The 25,109-nt window shown below is 41.9% G+C and overlaps 1 protein-coding gene across 1 annotated transcript in view; it reads right to left on the reverse strand.

The window, feature by feature from the left end:
* Positions 1-25,109, reverse strand: part of robo3 (roundabout, axon guidance receptor, homolog 3 (Drosophila)) — a 171,741-nt gene that overhangs the window by 14,999 nt on the left and 131,633 nt on the right. Inside the window, exons 7-11 of the mRNA XM_062432652.1 lie at positions 17,537-17,661; positions 14,187-14,358; positions 10,442-10,647; positions 2,571-2,652; positions 1,574-1,742 (exon numbers count right to left, since the gene is read on the reverse strand). Coding sequence (XP_062288636.1) covers positions 1,574-1,742; positions 2,571-2,652; positions 10,442-10,647; positions 14,187-14,358; positions 17,537-17,661 — 754 coding nt within the window. The remainder of the gene's footprint in view (positions 1-1,573; positions 1,743-2,570; positions 2,653-10,441; positions 10,648-14,186; positions 14,359-17,536; positions 17,662-25,109) is intronic.

Here is a 25,109-nt window from a genome sequence, read left to right on the forward strand (position 1 = left end):
TAGGAGAAGGTGTTGAACGTGTGATAGTCTGAAGTGTACTACAAATGTACTAGCGTGTCATGTCGTGGCTTTTCTACATCTGCTTCCTGTCGAATGTTTTTCCCGAGATAAAAGTCCGAGAGGTATCTGATGTGACGATTCAGCCGAGACTTGAAGAATCAAACTCTTCTGGGAGAAAAAAGACGACGTAGCGGACCGAGACCGACAGCAGATGTGAGCAAAGTCGCCCGGTTCACAGAAGTTTTGCGAGATTTCCTCCAAATGATACAATTTGCAGTCCTGATGAATAATGTAATGAGGCTTGTAAGAACGCACAGCTGCCAACAGCAAATGAGGGCATATTATCAGCTCTGTGGCACTCCCCCAGATGCATTATCTCATAACCCCATTCCCTCTTTCTCCCATCCTTCCTTTTCCTCTCTGTGAATTTATTGTCACCTTGGCTCAGCGGCAATGTGACAAAGGCCTTCCCAACCATTTGTTTGACACTTTTAGATTTTTCACCCCCACCCCCCCGAGGGTGCTGTGAGAGGAAGTGGGGGGAGTGATAGTGGTGAAGTGGCTTCACTGCTAAACTGCACAATTAGACGGCAGAAAGAAAACGACTCATGCATGCTCATCTACTGTGAGCTGGATTCAAGGTAACTTTGTGGAGGAGTTGCTCAGAAGGAGTTCATACACTCACACACACACACACACACACACACAAAACGCTGTGACCCCTGCACCCCTCAAAAAAAGAGGAAATGAATGCAGCCTCACCAGGAGAATGAGATATGCCTCCACACATTAAATAAACACTTTTAAACTATAACACATTGAATATGAGCGCACACACACACACACACACACACACTCGTTCTCTTCCCCCTCACTCCTCCAAAACAAACCTCAGCACCTCAGGCAAGAAAATGTTATTGCAAACATCCCAGCCGTCGCCTCCAGCTGCTTTAGAAAGAATCAGTTTGCGCTACGTGGAAACGCTCTCTGCCGCAGCCGCCGAGGGCCAAGCTCGGACGTCTGGATGTGATTACGCTCTGCCAGCACCCCCCCCCCCCCCCCCCCCCCCACCACCACCTCTTCTTTTATCGAATTGGAAGGACACATTTCCCCCTTTAACGCTCCTTATCTTCATCTTCCATCCGTCGAGCCGCCCCGCCCCATCCTGCTGAGCAAAATCTATTTTTCTCCCCCTAATTAATCCAAGGTGGACTTCAGCTCAGGTGTCAGTACCTGAAGGTGTTTTTTTCTGCCGAGGTGCATTCAGGTTCACGAGTGTCCCAGGTTAGCCAGGGGGGGGGGCGCGAGATAGAGAACAGACTCTGCTATGTGCTGCAGAACTATACTTTTTTGTGAATTGAATTATTTTTACAAGGTCTAAGAAGACATTTGCTTTAAACTTAACATATTCAACAGAAGACTGAATAAAGCGTTGACTGCTCTTGAACTGATTCGGGTCAAAATGACTTGATGAAAAAGAGCACAGGAATAGAGGAACAAAGGTTATCTGACAAAGAATCTCATCAGTCCTTGATGGATGAATAGATGTAGAAATATGAAATAAAAATGTCACCTGAAAGCCTCGATGATGTAGGAAGTGACGGCGGCTCCTCCCTCGTGGGCGTTGGGCTGCCAGGTCAGAGAGACGCTGTTCTTGGACACGTCCGTGACGATGGGTTTGTGAGGCGGACCTGGCAGCTGGAAGGGCTCGGTGGCCTGGGACACGGATGAGTCGGCGCTCTCTGGATGGTGAAGGAGCAGAAAGATGGAGGGAGGTTGATGAGAAGAGAGAGATATATTGGCCTTAAGCGTTATTTATTCTTTAGTATTAGAAATTTTCATTATGTGCTGGTGTAATAATCCTGCTAATGTTGACTGAACATTTGCATCACTTGCTGGCTGTAGGGCTGAGCTCCTCACTTCTAACAGACTTCGCAATTTTGCATTTCATGACGCTATTAGATCTCGACGCTAACAGTCAAATAACAAACTTAGGTGTCATCGGAGCAAGCTTGTTAAGTCGTTACTCCTCCGTTTAAAGCCGCTAATGAAATCTCTGCAGCCTGAGATATTTTATGTACTAACATGAGATGAATTGTAGGGAAAATAAAGAAGAGCAGAGCCTCAGAGAGCAGCGTGATTCAGCTGATGATGTGCTGTGAGCTGCGGTGGATATCTCACTACTACATCAGGAAGAGTGTGTTTAAACCTTTATTTCTGACCAGAGAAGCAACACTATGCTTCATATTCATACTTATAGATATGTATATTAGCAGTCTGCCCACTAGGAGCCTGAGGACTAGCAGGGGTTAAGTGCTTTAATTGGCCTCAGCATGGTTAAATGAACACACACTGAGGATTACTTCTTAATGCATGGATCTTATCTGCACTCACAGTTTTATCTATAACTCATCATTCCACTGTTAATTAAAATAGTGTGTGACTTTTCCAGTGTTACCCAGTTTTTTATAGTTTATATATCGTTTTTTATACCTCTATGCGTTGTTATACAATGCCTCTTCATACAGTTGTCACTTGCATGTATTTAAAATCACACACAGACAATTTACCTTTGACTGTGAGAGCTCCACTCCAACTCGTCTCTCCGCTGGAGCTGGAAGCCAGGCAGGTGTAAATCCCTGAGTCCGTTTCCTGGCAACAGAAAAATGCGTATCATTAGCTTAGTGTGTGTGTGTGTGTGTGTGTGTGTATGTGTGTGTATGTGTGTGTGTGTGAGAGAGTGAGACGGTGATATTGTGTTAATGTACCCATTACCAGTGATTGAGACTAAATGTCATATCTCTCAAAAGCAGAATGTTTGTAGTCAGAATACTGAGCGGGGGGGGAAGTTGGCTGGATGAAAAGCTGGCAGAACACAGAGCCGTAATTCACACAAAGCCGACCAGGTGACTCTCTCCACTCTCACATGAAAGTCAGATTGGCTTTTTAGTACCTGTTTTAGCTAGCTCCCACTGGCACCGGCACAGTCACCGAGTGCATCCAAAGCACTGTCAAGAGCCGTCACCTTTTACCATTTTCTTTCTTTTTTTCTCCTCTCTGTATGATGATGGAATCATGATGGGCTCATAGAGGAAAAACTCACCTCTGCAGGCTGCACACATGCAGGAAAATCACAGATGGTTTCATTGAAGTATGTAAGATGGAAGCTAAGCATCAACTGCTGACAATAGGGGAGGAATTAGTGATGCATGAACAAATATATGAATGTCGAGATGAAGAATGTATACCTCACACAGGTGAGCTGTGCAGATGAAATGGTAATGCAGATAGATGATTCATGCTCTGTGGCCAAATGACACTGTGCATGTGAATATTCCTATTGTACATCAAAAATGTATTATATTATTTGAATTTCAACACATTTCATCCAGACTATTGTATTCTATTGTATATAATGTATTCTTCATCCTTATAAGTGTATACTTCTTCCTTATCAGTGTATATTTCTTCGTCATGAGTGTATTTTTCTTCATTACAAGTGTACACTTCTTCCTTATAAGTGTACACTTCTTCTTTATGAGTGTATTCTTCTTGCTTATGAGTATATTCTGCTTCCTTATAAGTGTGTACTTCTTCCTTATGAGTGTGTACTTCTTCCTTATGAGTGTGTACTTCCTCCTTGTGAGTGTATACTTCTTCCTTACAAGTGTATACTTCTTCCTTATGAGTGTGTACTTTTTCCTTATAAGTGTGTACTTCTTCCTTAAAGGTGTGTACTTCTTCCTTATGAGTGTGTATTTCCTCCTTGTGAGTGTATACTTCTTCCTTACAAGTGTATACTTCTTCCTTATGAGTGTGTACTTTTTCCTTATAAGTGTACTTCTTCCTTATTGTAGTGTATAGTGTATATTTCCTCCTTATGAGTGTATTCATCTTTATAAGTGTATACTTTTTTCCTTTTTAGTGTATACTCCTCCCTTAAAAGTGTATACTTCCTCCTTTTCCTTTTTGCACACTGTTATTCTTGTTTTGTTCAATTTATGTTTTTTCTCATTTTCAAAATAAATAAATAAATTCAAATTCAAATGAATAAATTCAAATATTAAGCCAATAAATGGGATATATTTATCAACATAGGTTCATCATTTTCTGAGAACTGCTTCTCTTAGGAATCAGTCATCGTTAATTGCATGTGAATATTTGCTTTCTCGTTAAGCCTCAACATGACATCTGCTTCAATTAACTGCTTCTGCTTTGGACATTTTGTCAATTGTAGTCCTTTCATTTTTTTTCATAAATGATATACTCTCAGTGGACCTATTTGAAGTCAAAGCTAAAGTCAAGCTGGTGGCTTTTATGTTCTTCGTCTGATTCCTACACGGCAGAGGAGGAGAGTTAAAGGATGGATCAAAGGACAGAATTTTAATGACCAGCTAGAGGTCTAGAAATTTCTGAGGCACCGGTCTCTATATTCAACAGCTACTTAGCATTCTGGACAGGCTATGAGCAGATGTAATTAAGAGGTGGGTGATAAATGTGCCTGGGTGTGTGTGTGTGTGTGTGTGTGTGTGTGTGTGTGTGTGTGTGTGTGTGTGTGTGTGTGTGTGTGTGCACATGTGAATGCTGGCTATTCAATTTTTTTGGGGAGGCAAGCCAAAAACTAGACGGGCTGTGAAATTGCTTACAACAGAGGGAGATATTGCGGGTCTCTACACTGGGGAATCTTTCAATGTGACACATAGGTAGTAACTACTTGCAGAAGCAGCGCGTCTCAACACTTTTCTTTTCCATTTGATTCATCGCTTCATGTCGTTCTTTTCTGTCTTTCCTTCTTTTTGTCTTTCTTCCTTTTATGAATCCATGTACCCTCAATTTAAGATGCAGAATCCAGACTAGTTCAGCAGTGAAAACATTCAAACCGATGAGCGCTGTGTAACTAAACAAGGCTGTTAGAAGTGATTTTCAGTGTCCTTGTGTTTACCGAGGCAGATCTATAGATCTATAGATCTATATTTTTGAAGAGAACAGTAATGCAAATGCATACGTAAGCTTTAAAAGAAGAAAGAAAGAAATGTATTGAAGTGAATAGGATCACTAAATGTCGAGTCAAAAACGGCTAAAAGGGAAGGGCTTATAGATATTGGAAGAAATGGAGCTGCTACTTTTGATTTGAGATGACTGTATCACAATATGTTTGCTCCAGTTGTAGTTCCATGCTGGGACTTTTAAAGTAGACTTTGTGAATGAGGCTGTCTCAAAGGACAGCTATGGACATGATGGACCCCCCACCCCCAACTCAATCTACTAGCCTATTACCTTTCTATTTTTTTTTTTTTTTTATCTTGAATGACTTCCAGAATTTCACATTGCAGTCTTTTGTGCATCCAGGTCCAGATTTATGACCATGGTTTTGATGTAAGGTGGGTGTCAAAAAAGTCTAATCTTTTGCAATGCAGTGCAAAGTTATCTGGCAATATGTTGTAACATGTACTACTGTTTATCTCACATGTACTACTGTTTATCTCATGACTGTTTAGACATATCATAAAATGATTGCAGCAACAGTTGTTAAACTCTTCCTTATAATATTAGAAACTGCTAGTCACTGTTTTGGCATCTGATGATCCCTCCAACTCACTGTTCTATTAGTCAACCTGGACTTCCTGGATCATATCTCACTGTCTCCCCATCACTCCCACCACATCCCACCAATTCAGCATTTCTTTTTAAATTCAAGGATGTTATTTGAGCACCAGCAGAAACCAGGGAATAAGAAAAAAAGGATGCCATCAATTAAACAACGCTCATCCAAAAAATATTCTTTTTAAAAAATTAGGTTTGTAAATGTTTTATGAAGAGAGAATTAGAATTGAACATGGTGGAACTCAAAGAAACACACAGAGTGCTTTGGTAAAAAAGACTGAAGGTTAATATAACCTCTCCACAGAGTATCTTCACCTATAAGTTAGCCTGTGGAGTGAATGTTTAGATCATTGGTGGTGTTGCAGAGCAGTGATTTCATGGGAGGGTCCTTGTATAACACACACACAAGCGCAAACACACACACACACACACACACAAGCGCACAAATACACGCCACTAGTGCTTATCAATAACTAGTGGCTTTAATACACTATAAAAGGTAACCGTGCACCAATAAAACAGAAAGAGAGAAAGAGAAGAGAAAACCTCCCCCGACTGTAATAGATGTGAAAAAAAACACTCATAAATTAAAGGCTTTGTAAATGTTTTACGAGCTATGAAATCTATTCAACAAATGTGCTAAGCTCTTAATGACACATAGAACATGTTATACTAAGAAATTGGTTGAAACTAAACCCTGCTTTCTTACAACGTAAACTCTGCAGAGCCGTTTAAAGCTAGATAAATTCTAATGGGAGTCAAAGACATCCCGTCTCCATTTACAGTACACGTAGAGGGCAGGGAGGCTGACCGTATTTCAGCGTTAACTGCACCTGTGAGGCTGGCTGGCTGGCTCTGTATATAGCTCTCTTGTTGCTCTTTTGTGTGTGTGTGTGTGTGTGTGTGTGTGTGTGTGTGTGTAGTTTTACAGGTGTGCGTGGCAGCCTTATGGGGATTTTTAATTAGTTTCCCTTCTGTTTTGCAGCAAGATTCTTCAATCTCCTGTAGTTCATCAATTTACATGCAGACCCAAACACAGTCAACCTTCCCTTATTCACTTATTGGGTGAGCGCAGGCCCGTATTCCTCCCATTGAAAACCTTATACATTATGCAGAGGATGTACGCGGCAAAAACCTATCATGACTAATGCCTCGCTGAGCGTCTGACCATTCTCCTCCCCTGCATCTGTGGGGCCTCCTCATCAGTAACGCTGACAGGAGAATTACTCAAGCCTAAGTGGCTTGTCAGCTCGTCCTGCAGGACACTGGGGGGGGGGGGGGACAGGTGACTCTCCGTCCCGCTCAGCATCCCTCACTGCTGCCGCTCCTCCCTTCTCTTTTCTACGGGGGCCCTGACCTTGAGTTGACCCGTGTTGCCGGCTGATGGCGCGGCTGTCTGAGAGAGAAGGGGTGCTAAAAAAGCAAGTCCCCAGATGGTGGCGGTTTGATCAGTGGATGGGGAATGGGCTCGGAGAGGGCGGGTGTGTGGGGGTAAACAGCCGGGGACACCTGACTATTAATCAAGGCCGGCAGCTCGGGGCTCTGCTCGAAACAGATTGCTGAAAAATGGATGAGGCGGGAGGAAGAGAGGAGAGCGGGAGGGAGGGAGCGAGGGAGCGAGGGAGGGAGAGGTAGAGAGGAGAGGAGCTCAGAACTTAAAAGGAGGAATCTGCGGATACTTATTTATTTATTTATTACGCTTTGATTGCATTTTTGACGTTTGGGAGATTTCGCCGCTCAGATTCCCAGAAATGATCTGTCAATCAAAATGAGTGACTTGGGTGCCTGTTTTCTGCTTTTTGTCCAAACTGCACAGTTAGTATGGGTGAGAGCAGACAGAAGGCTGATAATGACATCAGGTCCCTTTTTTTTTGGTGAGGGTGCAGAAAGGAAATGTGATTACAGACTATAACACGAGTACACTGGGAGTTAAAGTCAACACATGAACTTGATTTTCGGCTTTAACCTGATTATTCTAGGTAATCTGTTTCTTTTCTCACACTCTCCTTTCTTCCTTCTTTTTTTTTTTTGAACCCTCCATAACCCCCCCCCCACGTAACCTCTACCCCACACCCACATCCACCGTTTAGCAGAATGGCAGCACAAACCTCTCTTTAAACAACACCACCACCACACACACTTCCCGTCTGTCCGGGACGTCTTGGCACCGTTGAGGGGACAGAGGCAGTGTGTGTGTGTGTGTGTGTGTGTGTGTGTGTGTGTGTGTGTGTGTGTGTGTGTGTGTGTGTGTGTGTGTGTGTGTCTGGCACAGGTCCCAGGGTAATGGCATCTCCTCATCGCCAGGGTACGAGGAACAAACAGACCATCTGTCCCCCCTCCAGGGCCCCAGATGAACTCGACTTATTTATACTGATTATTTTCGGGGGTGATTTCATTTTTTTTCTTCCTATCATGAAAAAAGGGGGTATTGTGGTTAATGCATCTCATACTCTGACATGAGAGCTCAGATGAAGGGATATTTAGTTGTTTTACATGTCTGTCATCATGTGTTTCTGATGTAAATGGAAGGTTTTTAACTTATGAGCATGTTATGTTATTAATCTGGATAATAGCCTGCCTGTGTGATATCATTATATTAGATCATCAAATCTACATGAGATCAACCTTTTCACCACTATCCACCTTTATTTGATCATAAAGATAATATTATAGATCATATCTCCTACATTCTAGATTTCTGTCACTGTATTATGTTAATACTGCTGATTTTTCCAACAATGCACATATAGTGTGAAAAAGCACTTTAAAAATGACTATTTGAAAATGATTGCTATTTGTATTTTCCATCTTGTTCTTTTTTAACATTGCTTTATGCTCCTTTTGTGTTCCTTTTATGTGAAGCACTTGGTGTATGTCATTTATTTTTGTTGTAAAGCACTCTGATCTGCATTTATTGTATGAATTATCATTATTATATTATATTATTATTATTATTATTTTGCTGCCCAAAATGTCCTTAGTTTAGCTACACCGTGCCTTTGTTTAAAACCTGACTGACTTGTTTTCTGTTATTATGGTAGGTTTGGTCACAGCCTCTAGAATGATATTAAGATGCTGGACGCTGCTGTATCACTGGACCTGAAGGACTGGATAAATGCAGTGCTGGAGACTGAATGTTATGAGTCTATGCTCAGCAGACTAAAAGGAGGAAGAAGGATGATGGTACGGTCCCTTGGGAGCTCTTTTAGACCTTTACAAAGATAAATGAAAACTGGGTTCAGAGCACCAGTGGCTGAATAAAGTACACCCACCCTTCCTTTATTATGAACTGAATTTCTCATTTCCATATATATGAGTCATATATATTTGTGTTTTTATTTTCAATTTTGATTATTTATATATTTTAATGTCTACGCCAGAACCAATGCCTGTATCACCAACCCTGAGACCAAGTTATTGGTTTTGAAAAAAATCAACTAAAAACTAAAAACATGAGCAGTTCGGTTTGTGGGCCATGTTGTCATTGTACATGTACAATGAAAATAAAGACTATTCTGATTCAGATTCAATTATTTCAATCTTAGTTATTATAACTAACAGAAAGAATGGCCCAAACCAGAAATCTTTAAAGAATAACAAAAAACAATCTATCTTCTGGAGTTAGATGGAGGGAAACACTCTGTCTGAAATGTAATACAGTTCAAGTGTCTCAAAGTGAATGTGAGCCTTGACTCTTTGTTTTTTGTATCTCAAGTGCACAGAACAATATTTCAAATGAAACAAAGTAAAAATTTCTACAAGTAATTATGTCGCCTCATCTTTAAAATCCAGGGTCGTAACAATCTGGAGTTTTTTATGTTTGCTGTTTGCTTTAAAACAAAAAAAATCAAACACTTCACCATGACTGGAGGCATGTCTTCACACTGCAGAGAGTCTGATTAAACTGAACCAAAGCCTACAGAGAACTTCTACATGTTTGACAGCTTCAAACGGGTTCTGGAAGCGTGACCTTGTCCGAGTCGGTGCTCTCAGCTGTCAAGTCCTTCTCTTTTTATTCCCATGTGACTTGAACGCATCACAAAAAATATGCTTTTGGAGGCTGTTTCTCCTCTAACTCATCTTCCTCTAACTCCTCCATCTCTACCTCTCCCTCACTCGCGATGATGTATTGAGGATTTAATTACGAGTCTCAGCGATCGTTAATCATTGAGAACCCACAATCAATTAATGCACGAGCCTCCTCGAGTCTCACCGATGCTGCCGTGACCCTCAGGTGCCGCCTCGTACCCAGGAGGGAATTCTGGGCCGAATGGATTTCATTAGCACCGAGTAAGACGGCGTTAACGACTTCTAATGGCCCCCGCACGCTCATTATCATGGTGATCACGCCTTGCCGTTGAGCTTCTTTTTTTTTTTTGCTACATTCCCCCCTCCTCCATCCCTCTCTTCCTCTCCTCCTCTCATAAAAACTTTGAGTCAAGCGTAAAAAATGTCCTCCGTTTAAGCGCTTCGTGCTCTTCTCTGTAATTAAAACGGCGGCGTTTTATCTGGCGGAGTGTGTTTATTTTGCGTGAACGGCGTCGCGTTTGATGTGCAAACAGAGCGACACGTGCAGATGCGCGTCCAGAATGCTTTTTAATGAGTCTGTGGGAAGGTTGTGACGGAACGAGACGCGCTCATAAAGATTCGGTGATTTAAAACCGAACCTGAAGGTCACTGCAGATTTATTCATCCGAGTGTAAATAAAAAACCTCTTTCATCAGGCTGGGATTTCACAAACAGATAAATAGTGTTTGCAGTTTCAGGCTGTTATGTGATGGAGGGGTTGGGGTTGGGGGGGAGGGGGTTGAGGGGGGGATAATTTGTTTTGAAATACCTGGAGGTTGGTGATTTGAAAAGTGCCGTTTTCCATCAGGCTGATCCGGTCGTCGTTCCCCAGGATCCTCTGGCCGTCTTTCTCCCACTGGATGCTGGGGATGGGGTTGCCCATGATGTGGCAGTGTAACTGGGCGGTGGAACCTGGAGCTAAAGTGTGATTGGCCGGTCCCTGGCGGATGATTGGAGGGACGCGGTCTGAAGGTGCTGTACGGATAAAAAAAGAGTAAAGTCAGATATCGATGAAGTTGGAGACGATAGTCAAATTATTATACTGCTTTTTTTCACCACATTGCAGCTATATTTGAAATGTTTTTCACTTTGGAGCTTCAGAGTGATGAGATAAGATAAGATGTATCTTCATTGATCCCGCTTGGGAGAATTCAGCGTCCAGCACAACAGCAAAAAGTTACGGAGCTTTAAAGGAACAGTTTGACATTTTGGGAAATGTGCTTGTTTACTTTCATGCTGAGAGTTGGATGAGCAGTAAAGCGTTCCTGTCTGGAGTAACCAGCTGGAGTTTTTTGCACAGAGGACGACAAACGAGAGTTAATTAGTGAGCTTTACAGGTAGGTGCATTTTGTAACCTTAAAACAGAGCCAGGCTAACTGTTTTCAGCTGCGTGCTCAGCTAAGCTAATCAGCTGCCAGCGGCCGCTTCATATTCAACAGACAGATATAAGAGATATCAATCTTCTCATCAAACACTTGGCAAGAAAGCAAATAAGCACACTTGCCAAAATGTTGGAGTGTCCCTTAAAACTGCCCACTACACAGCTTAGAAGTTTTTTTTACAAACAATCATAGGCTGAATAGAAATATGACTGCTTCCTTTGTGTGTGTAAATGTTTTTATAGTGGTTCAGTTTTGCCACTTCAAGCCAGATTTACAAAAATGTATACAGAGAGAGAGAGACTGTACACATGCTGCCATTTGATATGTAACATGTGACTATAAGAGAACGTCCTCTCCCAAAGGCCTCCAGTTCCACCTCTCTCTCTCTCTATCTCTCTCTCTCTCTCTCAAGTTCAGCGTGCCAATCAATGACATAGATTTTCTTCCTCAGGCAGGAATGTGATGATACAGTTACCTTCTGACAGAGTGATGGACCACTTGACAAGATATTGAGTGGAGGCTCAATGTATCCAGTGTTTATAATTTATTATACATCAAAGTGCCCATACAAAAAAAACCAAACAGTACACCTCTCAATAACTGTGGATTACTCTTAGAATATAGTCTTAGAGGGTGACTGAGTCTTTAAAGTACTTCTATATGCACACAAACTATCATTTTATAGATTTATGTCCAGAAACCTAAATCTGTGATCCCTCTCACATGTAGTGAATTATAGTCAATAATTACTGTACAACATGATTTTTAAAAAATGATATATTTATATGCACATCATATATGCACATAGTATATCATATGTACACTCTTTCATCACTTCATATATTGGCTATCTCTGTGGATGTTATCATGGATGATGATGGAAATTGGCAAAATGATTCAATTTCTTTGTGGCAGGGGGTTTGGGTTGGGAGTGAGTGTGTGTACGTACAGGTTTTTTCTTTTGGGGGGGGGGGGGTTGTTAATTATGTTTTTGTTTTTTTTCTTTTTCATTTTGTGCACTGCCTTTGCCTTTCATGTCAGGGGTTAGAAGGTTGATGGAGGGAGGAGAAAGCGGATTCTTCCACTTTGCTGTTTGTCATATACATGATTATAATGATGTTACCCCCCCCCTCCTGTAAATTATAAAGAAATAAAATAAAAATGTATCACAAAAAAAAGCTGAGTGGAAAAACACTTTTTACACACGCATGTGATGAACATCTATTGCCACAGCTTGTAAGCCTCTAAATGTCCTAACTAGTCGGCATGCCAACGGCCTTCCTGACGTCTTTTAGCCACAAACTGTCATCACCCAGAAGCTCATGGACTTATATGGCCGTGCTACATGTCTGCATGTCTGTTAATGTAAACTGCATGACTGCTGCCAACTATTAGAGTTATGCTCAGTTTGGATGAGCTAATAAATTCCTTCACATTCATACATGGTAGTATAAAGGAAGCTGAAGACTGTTTGAAAGACATTGGCTTTCTTTTCATGTTCTTTTCGGTAGTGGCAACCGGCGCTCACAAAGCACTCAACACGCAATGACTGAGCAAAAAATAGAACACACTCCTGTTAACATTTGCCTGCAGATGTGAAGCATGTCCTCATTTGTATTCTGTAGTGTAGAACGCTCTGATATCATCAGATAACTGAAGCTGAAAATGTGAAAAGTCAACACAGGAGTCAGTGTAGATGGAGCTGAACAAAAAACCCAGTTCGGCCCCCCTGAATAGCAAGGATGCAGGAGACAGGGAGGGGGGGGGGGGGGGGGGGTTTAGGTGGGGGGTTAGCATATGTTGCAGCAGGGCTATTTGCATAGAACTATCACCAGTTGTCCCTTTTGATTACATTAGATAAGGACTCCTGCTGTTTGCTCATTTGGGGGGGGAAGGATATTTTAATTTGAGATGGATTTGAAGGTTTTTCGGCGCACATGAGAGGAGACGAGAGAGAAGAGGGGAGGAGAGGAGAGGAGAGGACAGGAGGGGGTGGAAAAATGAGCAGATTGTGAAAAATGATTAATCAAATATGAAGCTGAAAATGTGAAGTTTAAATATTAGTGAAGTTTCCAAAAAGGAAGAGGACTATTACTACTTAAACTGACACACAGTGATAACTCACTTTTTTTTAAATGCAGTTAAATGTGTCCTAATTGTTCCTTTAGCCTCATTAATTTGGAATAATCATAGAATTTACAAATTGGTGGAATCCTGCAATGTTTCTTTTTTTCTTGTAATGTGACAGACAATATTCATGTACTAGATAGAAAGATAAGAATGAGTGTTTTAAATGAATTAGAGCTCAGCCACATTGTTCTGAGAATGAAAACAAGTTTTTGCCCACTGATATAAAAACACATCAGTCTCTCCATGATGCTCTGTTAGCTACTATGACTCACACATAGTGAAGTGTGGTTTTATATGTCCAGTGTGGCGGCTACTTATACTATGTCACATTTGATTGGCTGAACTTTGAAACTATTTACAGGAAGAGAAAACATGGTGTTAAAATACTCTGTTACTGATTTGATGATGTATATTTGGAATATAATAACACAGGATTAAAAGTGACAAAATGCATTTCATCATTTTACTGACTCTTAACATTTTGAGTTTTACAAGCAGCATCTTTATTGATGGAAAATCTGCAGAATTCTGTGGGTGCAGATTCCATGTGTGTATACAGAGATCCTGCAATATTGCCGAAAAGACGACCCTTCGCTATGGTGCAACCTTTAAAGCGTTTTACATCGGGATTTGTAACAAGGCTAATTTTGTTGGAGCATTCAATCAACAGCGAGACAAGATGTTTGAACTGAGGTCATGAGCAGATACAGGAAAGGATTGAGGTTAGAGGAAGTGGGAGACATTGCTGTCAGTGCTGGCCAAAAGCCCAGTAGCAGCTACACTAGGTATGAATAACAAACAGAAAGATTAAGCCATTAATATGAAAGCAGTCAAGTAGGTTTATTTCTGTAGCTAACAATAAAATCCTTTCATTTTTTTTTTATAATTAATGTGACTGTTTTCTTTATTTTCTCGTAATCAGGTTACTGTAATCCTTTCAATCCCACAGCACACCTGCCTCTCTGTGTGCGTGCGTGTGTGTGTGTGTGTGTTCAAACTCACCACTTTCCACCTCCAGCAGGGCTTTAGTCAGTATGCTTCCAGCCACGCTGAGCGCCTGGCAGAAGTAATAGCCGGAATCTTCTGGTCGGACGTCAGTGATGGTCAGCTCGCCGCTCAGAGACACAGAGAAGCGACCTGACTGAGTGGGCTCCTGGATGGGGATCAGCAAGGTCTGGAGAGGGAGAAAACCATCATGTATATTAGTTGTACTTTCCCTTTTTGGGGGGCTGATATTGAAATAAATAGTTTTGACAGCCTATATGAACATCACAGTAGAAGTTCTGTCAATGCCTATTAAATCTGAAATGTAGCGTTCTTAAATAGTCAAGGATAAGAGCTTTTGTAAGCTTGTGCAGACAGTTTCGAACACAATAGAAAACTTTGGCTCACTTGGAAAATAAAGTTGCACAAGACATCGGGTGCAATTATTTGGACTATTTGAACGTGATGTAAAGAAAGAAAAAGTAAGAGCAGAGGTTGGCCATGGGGAGATAGTAGAAATAAGGAAAGAAGCTTTAAACTTCATCTCTTTGCTCAAGAGTCTATGTGTGTGTGTGTGTGTCCTCCAACTGAGAGACTGGCACAAAGAAACAAAAGAGGACACATGATGGAGGATGGAAGATGGAGGAGAGCAGCAGCAGCAGAGAGGATGAACACGTTTCCAATTTAATGACAAAAAGCAGGCTCGCTGCAAAGGGTCAACACATTGTTGTATTGGAAAACTCATTTTCATTGACCTTCGGTGTGCAGCCGGTGTGAAAAAAGAAAATCTAGAGGATAAACGCTACATTGTACCTGTTATTAATCAGTTTCATTACATCTACATCTCTGCAGACCCTCACCTCTTACTTTTATCCGAGTGAGACAGAGAATTGGGGGAGGAGGGAGGGGGTTTAGGGCTTTGCTCAACAGGGTGCGCTGATGTGATTACAGCTTATATCCCCGGCCATCTCTATTTTCTGTCTTCATTTTTCAGTGAAATAAAAGAATCATTTCTTGACTGTTTCTCACTGAAAGGCAGCTGCCATTCCCAACATGCTACCCACATACTTCCTGCTCCTCCTCCTCCTCCTCCTCCAGGCTTTCTCCTCTTTATCTCTCTCCTCCACTCTTGTTCTCCCTCTCTCCCACTCCCACACACACACACACACACATTCTCTAGGCCTCCTCCAATCTTGCTCTTCTCTCTCTAATCTGTACCTGGGAGCCATGCTACAAGGCACCCACACTCTCCCATCAGGTCTTTCAGTGCATTCCAACAGGCTGCAGAGCTTATCATAGGCTCGCCTCTCTCTCTCTCTCTCTCTCTCTCACACACACACACACACGTAGAACCCCCCCCCCACACACACACACACACACACTCTCTTGAAGACACACAGGCCTGTGCAAACTCACGCTCTGGTGAATAATACGCTGTGTGGATGATGGGAAAATGAGGTGTGTATGATTGTGTGGTTGCATGTGTGTGTGTGTGGTGTGTTCGTGAGTCACACTGGCACTAAATAACAGCACGCAGTGATAAAAGCCAAAGCATGACAGTCAAGAACATGACAGTGAGAAGAGATGCAGGCTCTCTTTAAAGCACATGTATCAGAGTGGCAGAGTGGTGAAGAATGTAGCTTAGCGTTATAAGGAGTTACCTTTAGGGCTATGTAGTTCAATTAATGTGGGAATTCATCAGTGTTTATTTTAAATTGAAAAATAAAAAATGGTAGAATCAGCTAAAATATAATTTACTTATTATCTAATTGTATTCCCAGTTAGGTTGGGTTTAACTTTTAGCGTTGGTCATTGGTTCCTCTGCTGGTACATCACATTGCTCCCATTGCTATGCACATTCACACAGTGCTAATGTCATATGTTACTTCATCTTACAATAAACAGGAACAACTTGAGACGCATGTTTAAACCACCCTGTTCCTTTACATTTTTGAACCTTTTTTTAACTTTCAAGAGTGCTGTCTGATGTGAATACCAAAGCAGACCTCACTCCAGTGTTCAGAAATAGGCTCAATACTTTTTTCCCTCCTTTTTTCTTCCCAGTAGGTTCTCCAGTCTCCAAAACTGCCGTCAAATAAACTTCCATTAACCACATACATGTTTACAGGTATTTCCAAACAGACAGGTCTAAATAGAAAAATAACAGTAATGCAATTAAATATGCACTAAAATGAGAAAGTGAATGAATTAAATATGGTGCTGTCAGTACCAACATTCATCTGGATAAAGATGACTTGTGTAGGGATAGAAAGTATTGTGGGTAAGAGAGGTAGCATGAGCAGCACGCTTACAACAGCAAATCACAAAGTCTGAAATCACTCCCTTATTCACTCATTCACTACTCCCTATATAATAGAGACTAAATAGTTCACTCAATAGTGAGAACCATGCTGGAATATTTGAAGGTACTTTATAGTGGATATATTTACACACTCAAATAAAATGGCAATGGGTAAATGTAGAGCACTATATAGTAAATAGAGTGATTTCAGACATTGTCCACTGTCCCTGCACTCACTACAGACAGGCAGCATCTCTCCCTCTTCTCTGTTATTTATATTATTTCAATGTGAAGTTGTAGAACGAGGATAAACAAACAAGTCAGACATTGGAGAGTATCTCTATTTTGCATCCCGGCATTCAATCACATTTCACCCTGTGTGTAGGGAAAGGAGCAGGTCAGTTCATTAACACGATCAACATGACTGTGCCATTAAACACACGGTCATGTGGTTTTAGATTCATAAAGTTCCTGAACTGGCAGTCAGACAAGGCTTGTGTGTAATGTTGGATGTAGATGACTCTATATTTGGTCCACTTGCTGATTGGCTGGAGCTTTGATATGTCAAGGATGACTTGACATATCAAAGCTCCAGTTTTGATGTTCCACACAAAGTAAGGGAAGTTGTGCAAAGCCTCTATATTACCCTCACTGTTACCAGTCTGGAAACTAGACAGCTGTACTGAGGAAAGAAATACAACTGAAAACACTGACAACCACCATCTAACCCATTAAAATGAGGTACAATACATTCTGATATATATATATAGTATATTGTATTCCTGTGATGTGGCCTATTTGTAAAACTAGCTCATTTTCCACAGCTTCACTACCCCAACTCCAATTAATGTAATAGAGCAGAACTTTCCCTCAGCAGTGGGAGCCCTGTTAACCAGTAGCGCACCCTGCTACTCAAACACTGTGCTCCAGTGCATCCTCTGTCAGACACAAATTGACCATAAGACCCTGATGGATGCCTATAGGGCAAAAGTGGTGTCTTTATGTTTTAGAGCTGACTTTGATACATGTCAGAAGATTTTTTATTTTATTTAAATTTTTTTTTTACCTTGCTTCCTTCTTTTTGCCAAAAGACCGCAGGCGGAGGGTTTCCTTTGGTGCCGCAGAGGAAGGTTACGGTCCGACCAGGAGCTGTGATTTGGTCCCGCGGCCGAACCACGATCTCAGGGGGCACTGCAACACAGAGAATGGAGAGAAATGTTTCTCAGGTCATAATAGAAATGACGTCTTTCTTTATATATGTGTGTGTGTGTGTGTGTGTGTGTGTGTGTGGTCATTGTGTGTCGAGTGAGCTTAATACAGTGAGAATGTGCCAGCAGTGGCATTGAGTGCATTAAGCCGTGACAGGCCTCTGGTGATGATAGTAACTCATAACTGACAACTCTCTCACTCAATAAACTCTCCTTGTCTCTTTATCTCACGCACGCACGCACACACACACACACAGATGTGAATGCACTCAGATAGAGGCACACAATCACATGTACACATACCTGGATGTCAGCATAAAAACAGAACAACGCAATTCTCTGCTTCCATTTTCAAACATTTACATCACCGGGTCTGTTTCACATCAGCTGCTTATTCTCACTTACAGACCATGAAGTGTCAGAGCTGGTTCTGCTTCAACACTTAGAACACTAACAGTGAAGGCCACACAGGGGACAGAAATTAACCCTTTCAACACTAGTCTCCTTCAAATATGTTCACGGCATAGACTCTATGTGTCAGCCTGGCACATCATACTGTGTATTGGCTGTTTTTTTCGGGACAAGTTCAGAAATGCTATCATTTTGCATGTGAATGGTATTAATCATTGCTCTTTTTATACAAAGAACAAAACAGCATATAGATTTAACCCTCCTGTTGTTGGAAGGAAGGAAAGAAGGAAGGGATGAGGAAGGGAGGAAGGAAGGAAGGAACAGCTGCATTATAACATGTGTTTTTTGCACTAAGCACCACTATACTGTTGTCAGATATCAACCATCCTTAGGTTCATTAGGTTCATTTAGCAGTCTGTAATGATTCGGCCCTAGCTTGCCAACTACCTAATCGTCATTTCCAGTAAGTGAACAATGGCTGTATTTGATTTGAGTCAACACTAACCTGTCCAAATGTGTGCCCTAAACAAGTAAATGCAGAGTGTACACAGAGAAGTGCACTAACAGAAGTATATGATTTGAGACATAGCAATATCAGAGATATGAGAACCATGTTGATGGGACATTCTGAGTCTTAGTAATGCCATACTATATGTTGACAGCGCCAAATGAATAAAAGGACTTTTTTCTCTCCTTGATCAAGTGGTATGTATTTTGATGTTTGATGTCATGACACAAGTTGTGTCCCTTGAGCACAAAGAGCTCATAAGAAGTATGAATATGTTTCTTTTGATATAAGGGCAGCGAAGCCAATACATGTTTTTCTCCCATCTTAATGAACACAATTAATGAACACAGTGTAGTTGACTGAGGAGAATGTAAGTCGGCAGCCTTGTGTTGGCAGATAACTCCTAATAAATCAACCAGCTGCTATTCCATTATCAGCTGCTGCTTGCTTTTAACCCTTGATTAACTGTGTTCATATATTCATTATGTCCCAACATTACATCAAGGTTACTAACAAATGAGTCTTGATTAAACACATAATGAGGAAAGAACTGCTCGAATCCAAATATTAACACATTGTATCAAGGTGAGGCCATGTGTGATACCTAACAGACTAAATGCTTTCACTCAGCAGTGCTTCCAGGTTGAATTGAAATTGAATCCCTTAAAGAACACATTTTTTAGAAGAAAAGCAAATATTGACTTCACACACACATACACACACAGTGGGTTATGACTCTGAATGCTTCGTGACAAATTACCATCACTCATTATTCAAACAAGCCTATAAAATGAGTTTAGTAGCTTTCCAAAGCCTGTTAGTGTCTCTGTAATGTTGGCGTTTTGGCTTTGATTGATGAAGCCTATAGATGCTTATTGGTTAGGCTACAGGCTGTGATAATTCATCTCATTTTGTGGTGTATAGTTTGTCTAAAAGGGGCAGCCCAAAAACCCACAGGAGCCAAAAATTCAGGTTTGTGGGTCACCTTTCTGATCTCGAGCACCAGACCAATCAGATGTCTGTGAGCAGAGATGACAAGAGGAGAAGAGAGGCTGTAAATAAATGGCAGGCTGACTCATTTTCAGTTTGCTGTTCTATATCTGTGGATGCGCGTGTGTTTGTGAAGAAGCACACACACCGAGTTTTCTGGGTGTTACCTGAGAAAACCGCAGGTCAATCAAAACTCTTTGATTTCTATTGATTCTGTAACAAGTGACAGCCTCTTCCCCCACAAGAGAGGGATCTGAATGCATAATGATGCCCTCCACTAGTCCTAATTGATTTCTCATCTTCCCACCTGGTCTCCCGATTCTCTTTCATTCTCCTACTCAATTAAGCATTGAGAGAAAGAGAGAGACGAGGAGGTGGATAACCTTTCTACGGAAGAGAACGAGTAACGGGGAAGCAAAAAACAAACAGTCGCAGTGAAAGTGAAGATGAAAAATGGATGGGAGAGAATATATAACCTTTGTCTTATGTGGAATCTACGTGTGCACTAACAAAAAGCTGATTGATGAAGGCAAAATCTCAGAAAAATGAAATGATAAAAGACTCCAGCTTTTCTTAAATGTAGTGAGAAATGAGTATGAGTGTGCCCTCTCCAGAATATACTGCAGCTGATTGTAACATGCAACAATTTGTCTTTATTTTGTGAATTCAAATCTCATGATGGATCAAGAAAAACAGAAACCTGAGCATGACTGTGACTAACAAATGCGGCCTCTTTAAGTTTCTCTTTTCTTTTTTAGTTCCTCTGCTTAAACACAACATAACTTGGCTTGAATGTAACTTTGAGAAATATTTTCTGACATCAGTTTAGTTTAGAGCTTGAGTGCTTAAAACTGCTTGGAAACTGAGATAAAGTCAGAAAAGTTGTTGGGTCAAGTCAGGGGGGAAAAAAACAGGCCAGCAGTCATTTTCTGTGACATGAAATGTTGTTGAAGGTTCTGGTAAAGATTGAGAATCCCTGACTGCCCAAGTCTACAGCACTGATTTACCCCCACCAGTAATCGCTCAACTCAGGTGAGTGTGCAAGATTCATTTCAAGCTCTGCACACACATTTTACACCCTGCCCCACTTTCCTATCCCAAAGACTGCTTCCACACCGCACAGCAGGAGGGCATCCATGTGTCAATGACGGATAAATCACAGTAATGAGGAGGTCCGGGCCAAGGTGGGAGCGCAGTCGTGTCCTGGGATCAAACATAGGAGCCAGTGTTTCTGGGTGGAATATGAGCTGGTGGCACCGAACCCCTGCTTTGACTTCCGTGCTACCTCAAGGACAGGCTTCCTGTTAAAGCTGATGCAAGGCCTGAAATATTAAAGAAACGCAGTGTAATACTCACCTCTTACAGTGTGTAATGCAACCTGCGGCGCACACACACACACACACACACACGATGAACACACAGAAGAAAAAGTATCAAAACTCAGCGTTAAGCAGGCTGGTTGACAAAACCTCATCAAACACCTGACGATTTCCCCCCCCCTCACGCCACGCCTGACACCACGCCATCATTTTGACCCAAATACGGCGACAGCTCGGAATATTCAGGCTATTAAAAATGCTGTTTTTCGGCGCTCTACGCAGCCCCCTGTCTGGAGAATAACAATGTTTGATTTGAGGAGGCACGTCGGCACATGGCCCCAGGCTGTAATAAATACTTAGCAATAATGGGTGCACTCGGCGCGACACTGAGCTTTAGATTTAGGGCAGGAAGAATCATTAGCATCCTCACATGGGATGGGAAAAACGGAGGGAGAGATGGATTGTAACAGAGCAGCTGAAATATACATGACAAAAATCAGCGAACAATGCCGGTATGTCATGGAAGCTATTTGCACAGCACGTCGCTTCTACTGTCGTTTTGTGTTTTTCTGGGCTCGTTGGCTTTTTAGGTGTGACAGCTTTTTGTTGTTTAAAGTGCAGAAACTGTCTAAGTCTAGTCATCAAAACGCCGCGGCGCCTTAATTTTCCAATTTTATGAAATATATAAACCGCTCTGAAAAAAATGATGCCACATAAACCGATAAACTGCAGGAGGCTGTGTCTGTATCTGGGAGGTAAATTGGGCAACGTCTAAATAAAGAATGAAAGTATTGAGATAGGAATTCAAAAAAGGGAGCCTGGAGACTTCTTTCATTTGCTGGATATTGCCAGAGCTGGAGAACACATATAACAAGGCTAACATGCCAAGAGGGAGGCAAAAATAGACAGGGACCGCGAAGATGAATTTCCACAAGCTTTGACGATAAGATTTGAAAGAGGAAAGTCTGGAGAGTGTGAAGCACTCAGTGCTCTTTGAATGCTGGTGTGTAATGTTCTTTTTAAGAAAGAGAGAAGTTTGGCCGCTCTTTACTTTCTTGAAGAGCTTCATTTGAGTTTAAGAAAAAAAAAAAAAAAATACTGTATGTACTTGCATCTTGCACATTTTGTATAAGCTACATATTGATGATAACAATTAACTAAGGTAGCAATTAAATATTAAATAGACTGTACTTATAGAGCACTTCTATAGTCTTTTTGACCACTCAAAGCACTTCTACACTACATGTCACATTCACCCATTCACACACTCATTCATACACTGATGACAGGAGCTACCACAGTGGGAAACTAACATTCACTCACACATTTATACACCATTGGCTCATCTATCGGGAGCAATTTGGGGTTAAATATCTCAAACCGCCGATCTTTCGATTAGTGGATGACCCGCTTTACCTCCTGAGCCACAATTAGTGAAAATAAATCAATAACAATATGTACAGTACAGATTTAAACTGTTACAGTATATTGTAGTTATCTCATATAATGAAAGAGACTAAAGAAATAGGGGAAGAATAGAAGGTTATATGAGGGTTAAAGTTGTAGTGATGTGTCATGATGGGATGGATACTGTGTCAGATGAAGAGCTGTGGTTGTGCTACAGAGGCAGAGTGCCATATCAGACTAGATTGAACCCTGACAAAATATTAGCCTGCGGTGTTGACATACTGTACATGACACGCAGGCATGATCAGGCAGGACCAGCCGGAGAGAGAGACTCCCAGGATGAGGAATGTTTGGAGCAGCTTGAGAAAACGCTGTCAATCAAGAGAAGGCAAAGAAAAATCTGACATCCTAGTCGAGGACTGTCCGATATTGATGACCTCATCTGGTGATGGGGGTCGCCGGTTCCTGCTGTAGCCTGGTTCAGGAAGGAACGTCACCCGTGGAAGAAACAAAGTAAAACTGACAAGCCTTTTTTTGACCGGCTCAGCTGTTTACCACATACTGTGCTCCCACTGAGACGGATCAGAGCGTGCAGTTTGTACCGCCGCCGCCGCTGTATGAGCACGCCGTGTTGCTCAATCACACAGCAAAGGCAGACAAAGTGTTTTACAACCAAAGCGTCTTTACCTCCCCCCGCTCACCCCCCCCCTCCCTTCATGCTCGACGTGTGATTTGCAACAACAACATACTGAAGCTATCACACGCGGTGGGGTGGGGGGTGGGGCTGCACGTAAATACACACAAACACACACCCAGCAGGAGTTCCTCCGGGGGCCGCGATGTGACAGGCAGCTGTCCCAGTCTCACGCTGCTGCAGACAGCGCGCTTCACACACGCACGCTTGAGTAAACCCTCTGTCATGCCTCCTCTCTTACTGCGCTGGTCTCCGGCTCTGTCCTTTGTCCTCCACCCTGTCACTTTCTCTCTCTTTCTCACACACACACACTTTTTCTTTTTTTTTTTCCCCTCTCTCTCTCTTTTTTCCCCTGACACTGTTTCCATTCTGAAACGATGATTGAGGAGGTGGTTATTTCCCAGGCATAATGTATTATAGCTGGACCATAATTCATCCGTGCTTTTATTTAATTTGGAGTTGGACCTTTGCGCCCAGAACTCCCGCCTCTTTATCCAACATCAATACACAGACTGGAAGGACTGTTAGAGCTTTAAATAGAACCAAGAAGAAGTTATACAGTAGAGGCAGTGCTGTAATTCTTTGCCTTTATAACACTAAAACACCCCTCGGGCAAGACAAGGAAGTCTGCTATTCTACTATTCTTACAGGGTAGATGTTGAGACAAATAGGAAGGTAATCCTGGCTCATGTCTGTGCAGGCAAATATGTAAAGCAACACATTAGCTGTCAAAGTTTGTTGTAAAACTTGTTGTAAAAAGTTGTTTCCCTTCCTTCCCCCGAGGCTGGACGCGCATTTACAGACAGGACTGGCTTGTTCAACTTGTCAGGATGTAGATTTGGTAGAGATTCATCCCAGCTGGCTTATGCCAATAAACTTCAGCAGCTGTGTGCTTTTACATACTGGTATCTTTCATTTGGCGGGCAACGCCATTGAATTACACAGCAAATAAAAAAAGTTGGATTTCTTGCTCACAGACTCCAAGAAATAAGGAAGAGGTATGTACACATGGAAGAAAATGGGCAACTGCTTGGATTGTGTGTGGTAGAGTTCAAGACAGAAAAGAAAAGATCTTGTACCTGCGATCATATAGCATCCTTTAATGTGCTCCCCCCCCCCCCCCCCCCCCAAGTGTCTCCAACTTCTCTTCCAGCGCTCTTACCGCTGTAGCATCAAGGTGTAAATTACATTCGGAAAGTGGGACATGGCTTCGGAGAAAATGATTATAAAGGGGCGTTTGTGCAAACCAGAACAGATGAGTTTCCAGGAGATCGACTCGTCAGCAAGGTCACTTTGGAGCCCCCCCCCCCCCCCCTTCCCATCCACCACACACGCGTGCTGCGAGATGATTGGCGTGACCCACTTTAATTGCCGTCCTCGGCTTCTGCCCCTCTTCAACAACCTCCTGATGGTTATCAAGCGCACTCGATACGTTAGTCCTGAGATCTTGTTGGTGCGAGCGGTCGAATGAACGAATGAGCCGATCTGTTACTCTGACCGGTGTCTAGATGGAAATCACAGCCTGGCACACAGGCGATGTAAGATGGTACTTAACATCAGTCTGAACCTGATGAGGTGTTTGGGCTGTAAAAACAGTGGCGCGTCAGATGAAAGAGGGAAAATGTTCCGTTTCTCTGTTTGGCCTTCAAGGATGTGATTTATTTTACTTTAAGTGCAAAAATTCATTTCAAGACTCTGGCACTCTGCAGCAAACATTCCATTTATTAAAGATTGCTCTCATCTGAAAAGGACAAATCTATCACTAAAATATGCTCATTTCACAGTGAGTCCTCACATTGCATCTCCTTGATACCAGCAGACGAAGTACTGTCAACTATTTAAAACCTCATACTAGAAACAATAACTAATAAAAATCTGTTTATTTGATGCAGTATGGGTCTCTGAGGGAGAGGCCTATTCACATGTTTTGCTCTCCACTACAGAGAACTGCTTCTCTAATGGACATAAATCCATGGGTGCCCTCTGCCAATGGGTGTCATAGCTTAAAAGGGTTATTTCATTTCTCTCTATCGCCCCTGCCCACGCATACGTGAAGTGACTGAGAGGCAGAAATATGAAATGCTTTAATGATGTCTACCTTT

Source organism: Scomber scombrus, chromosome 14 (genome assembly GCF_963691925.1).
Source record: "Scomber scombrus chromosome 14, fScoSco1.1, whole genome shotgun sequence".
In the NCBI taxonomy this organism is placed as follows: domain Eukaryota; kingdom Metazoa; phylum Chordata; class Actinopteri; order Scombriformes; family Scombridae; genus Scomber; species Scomber scombrus.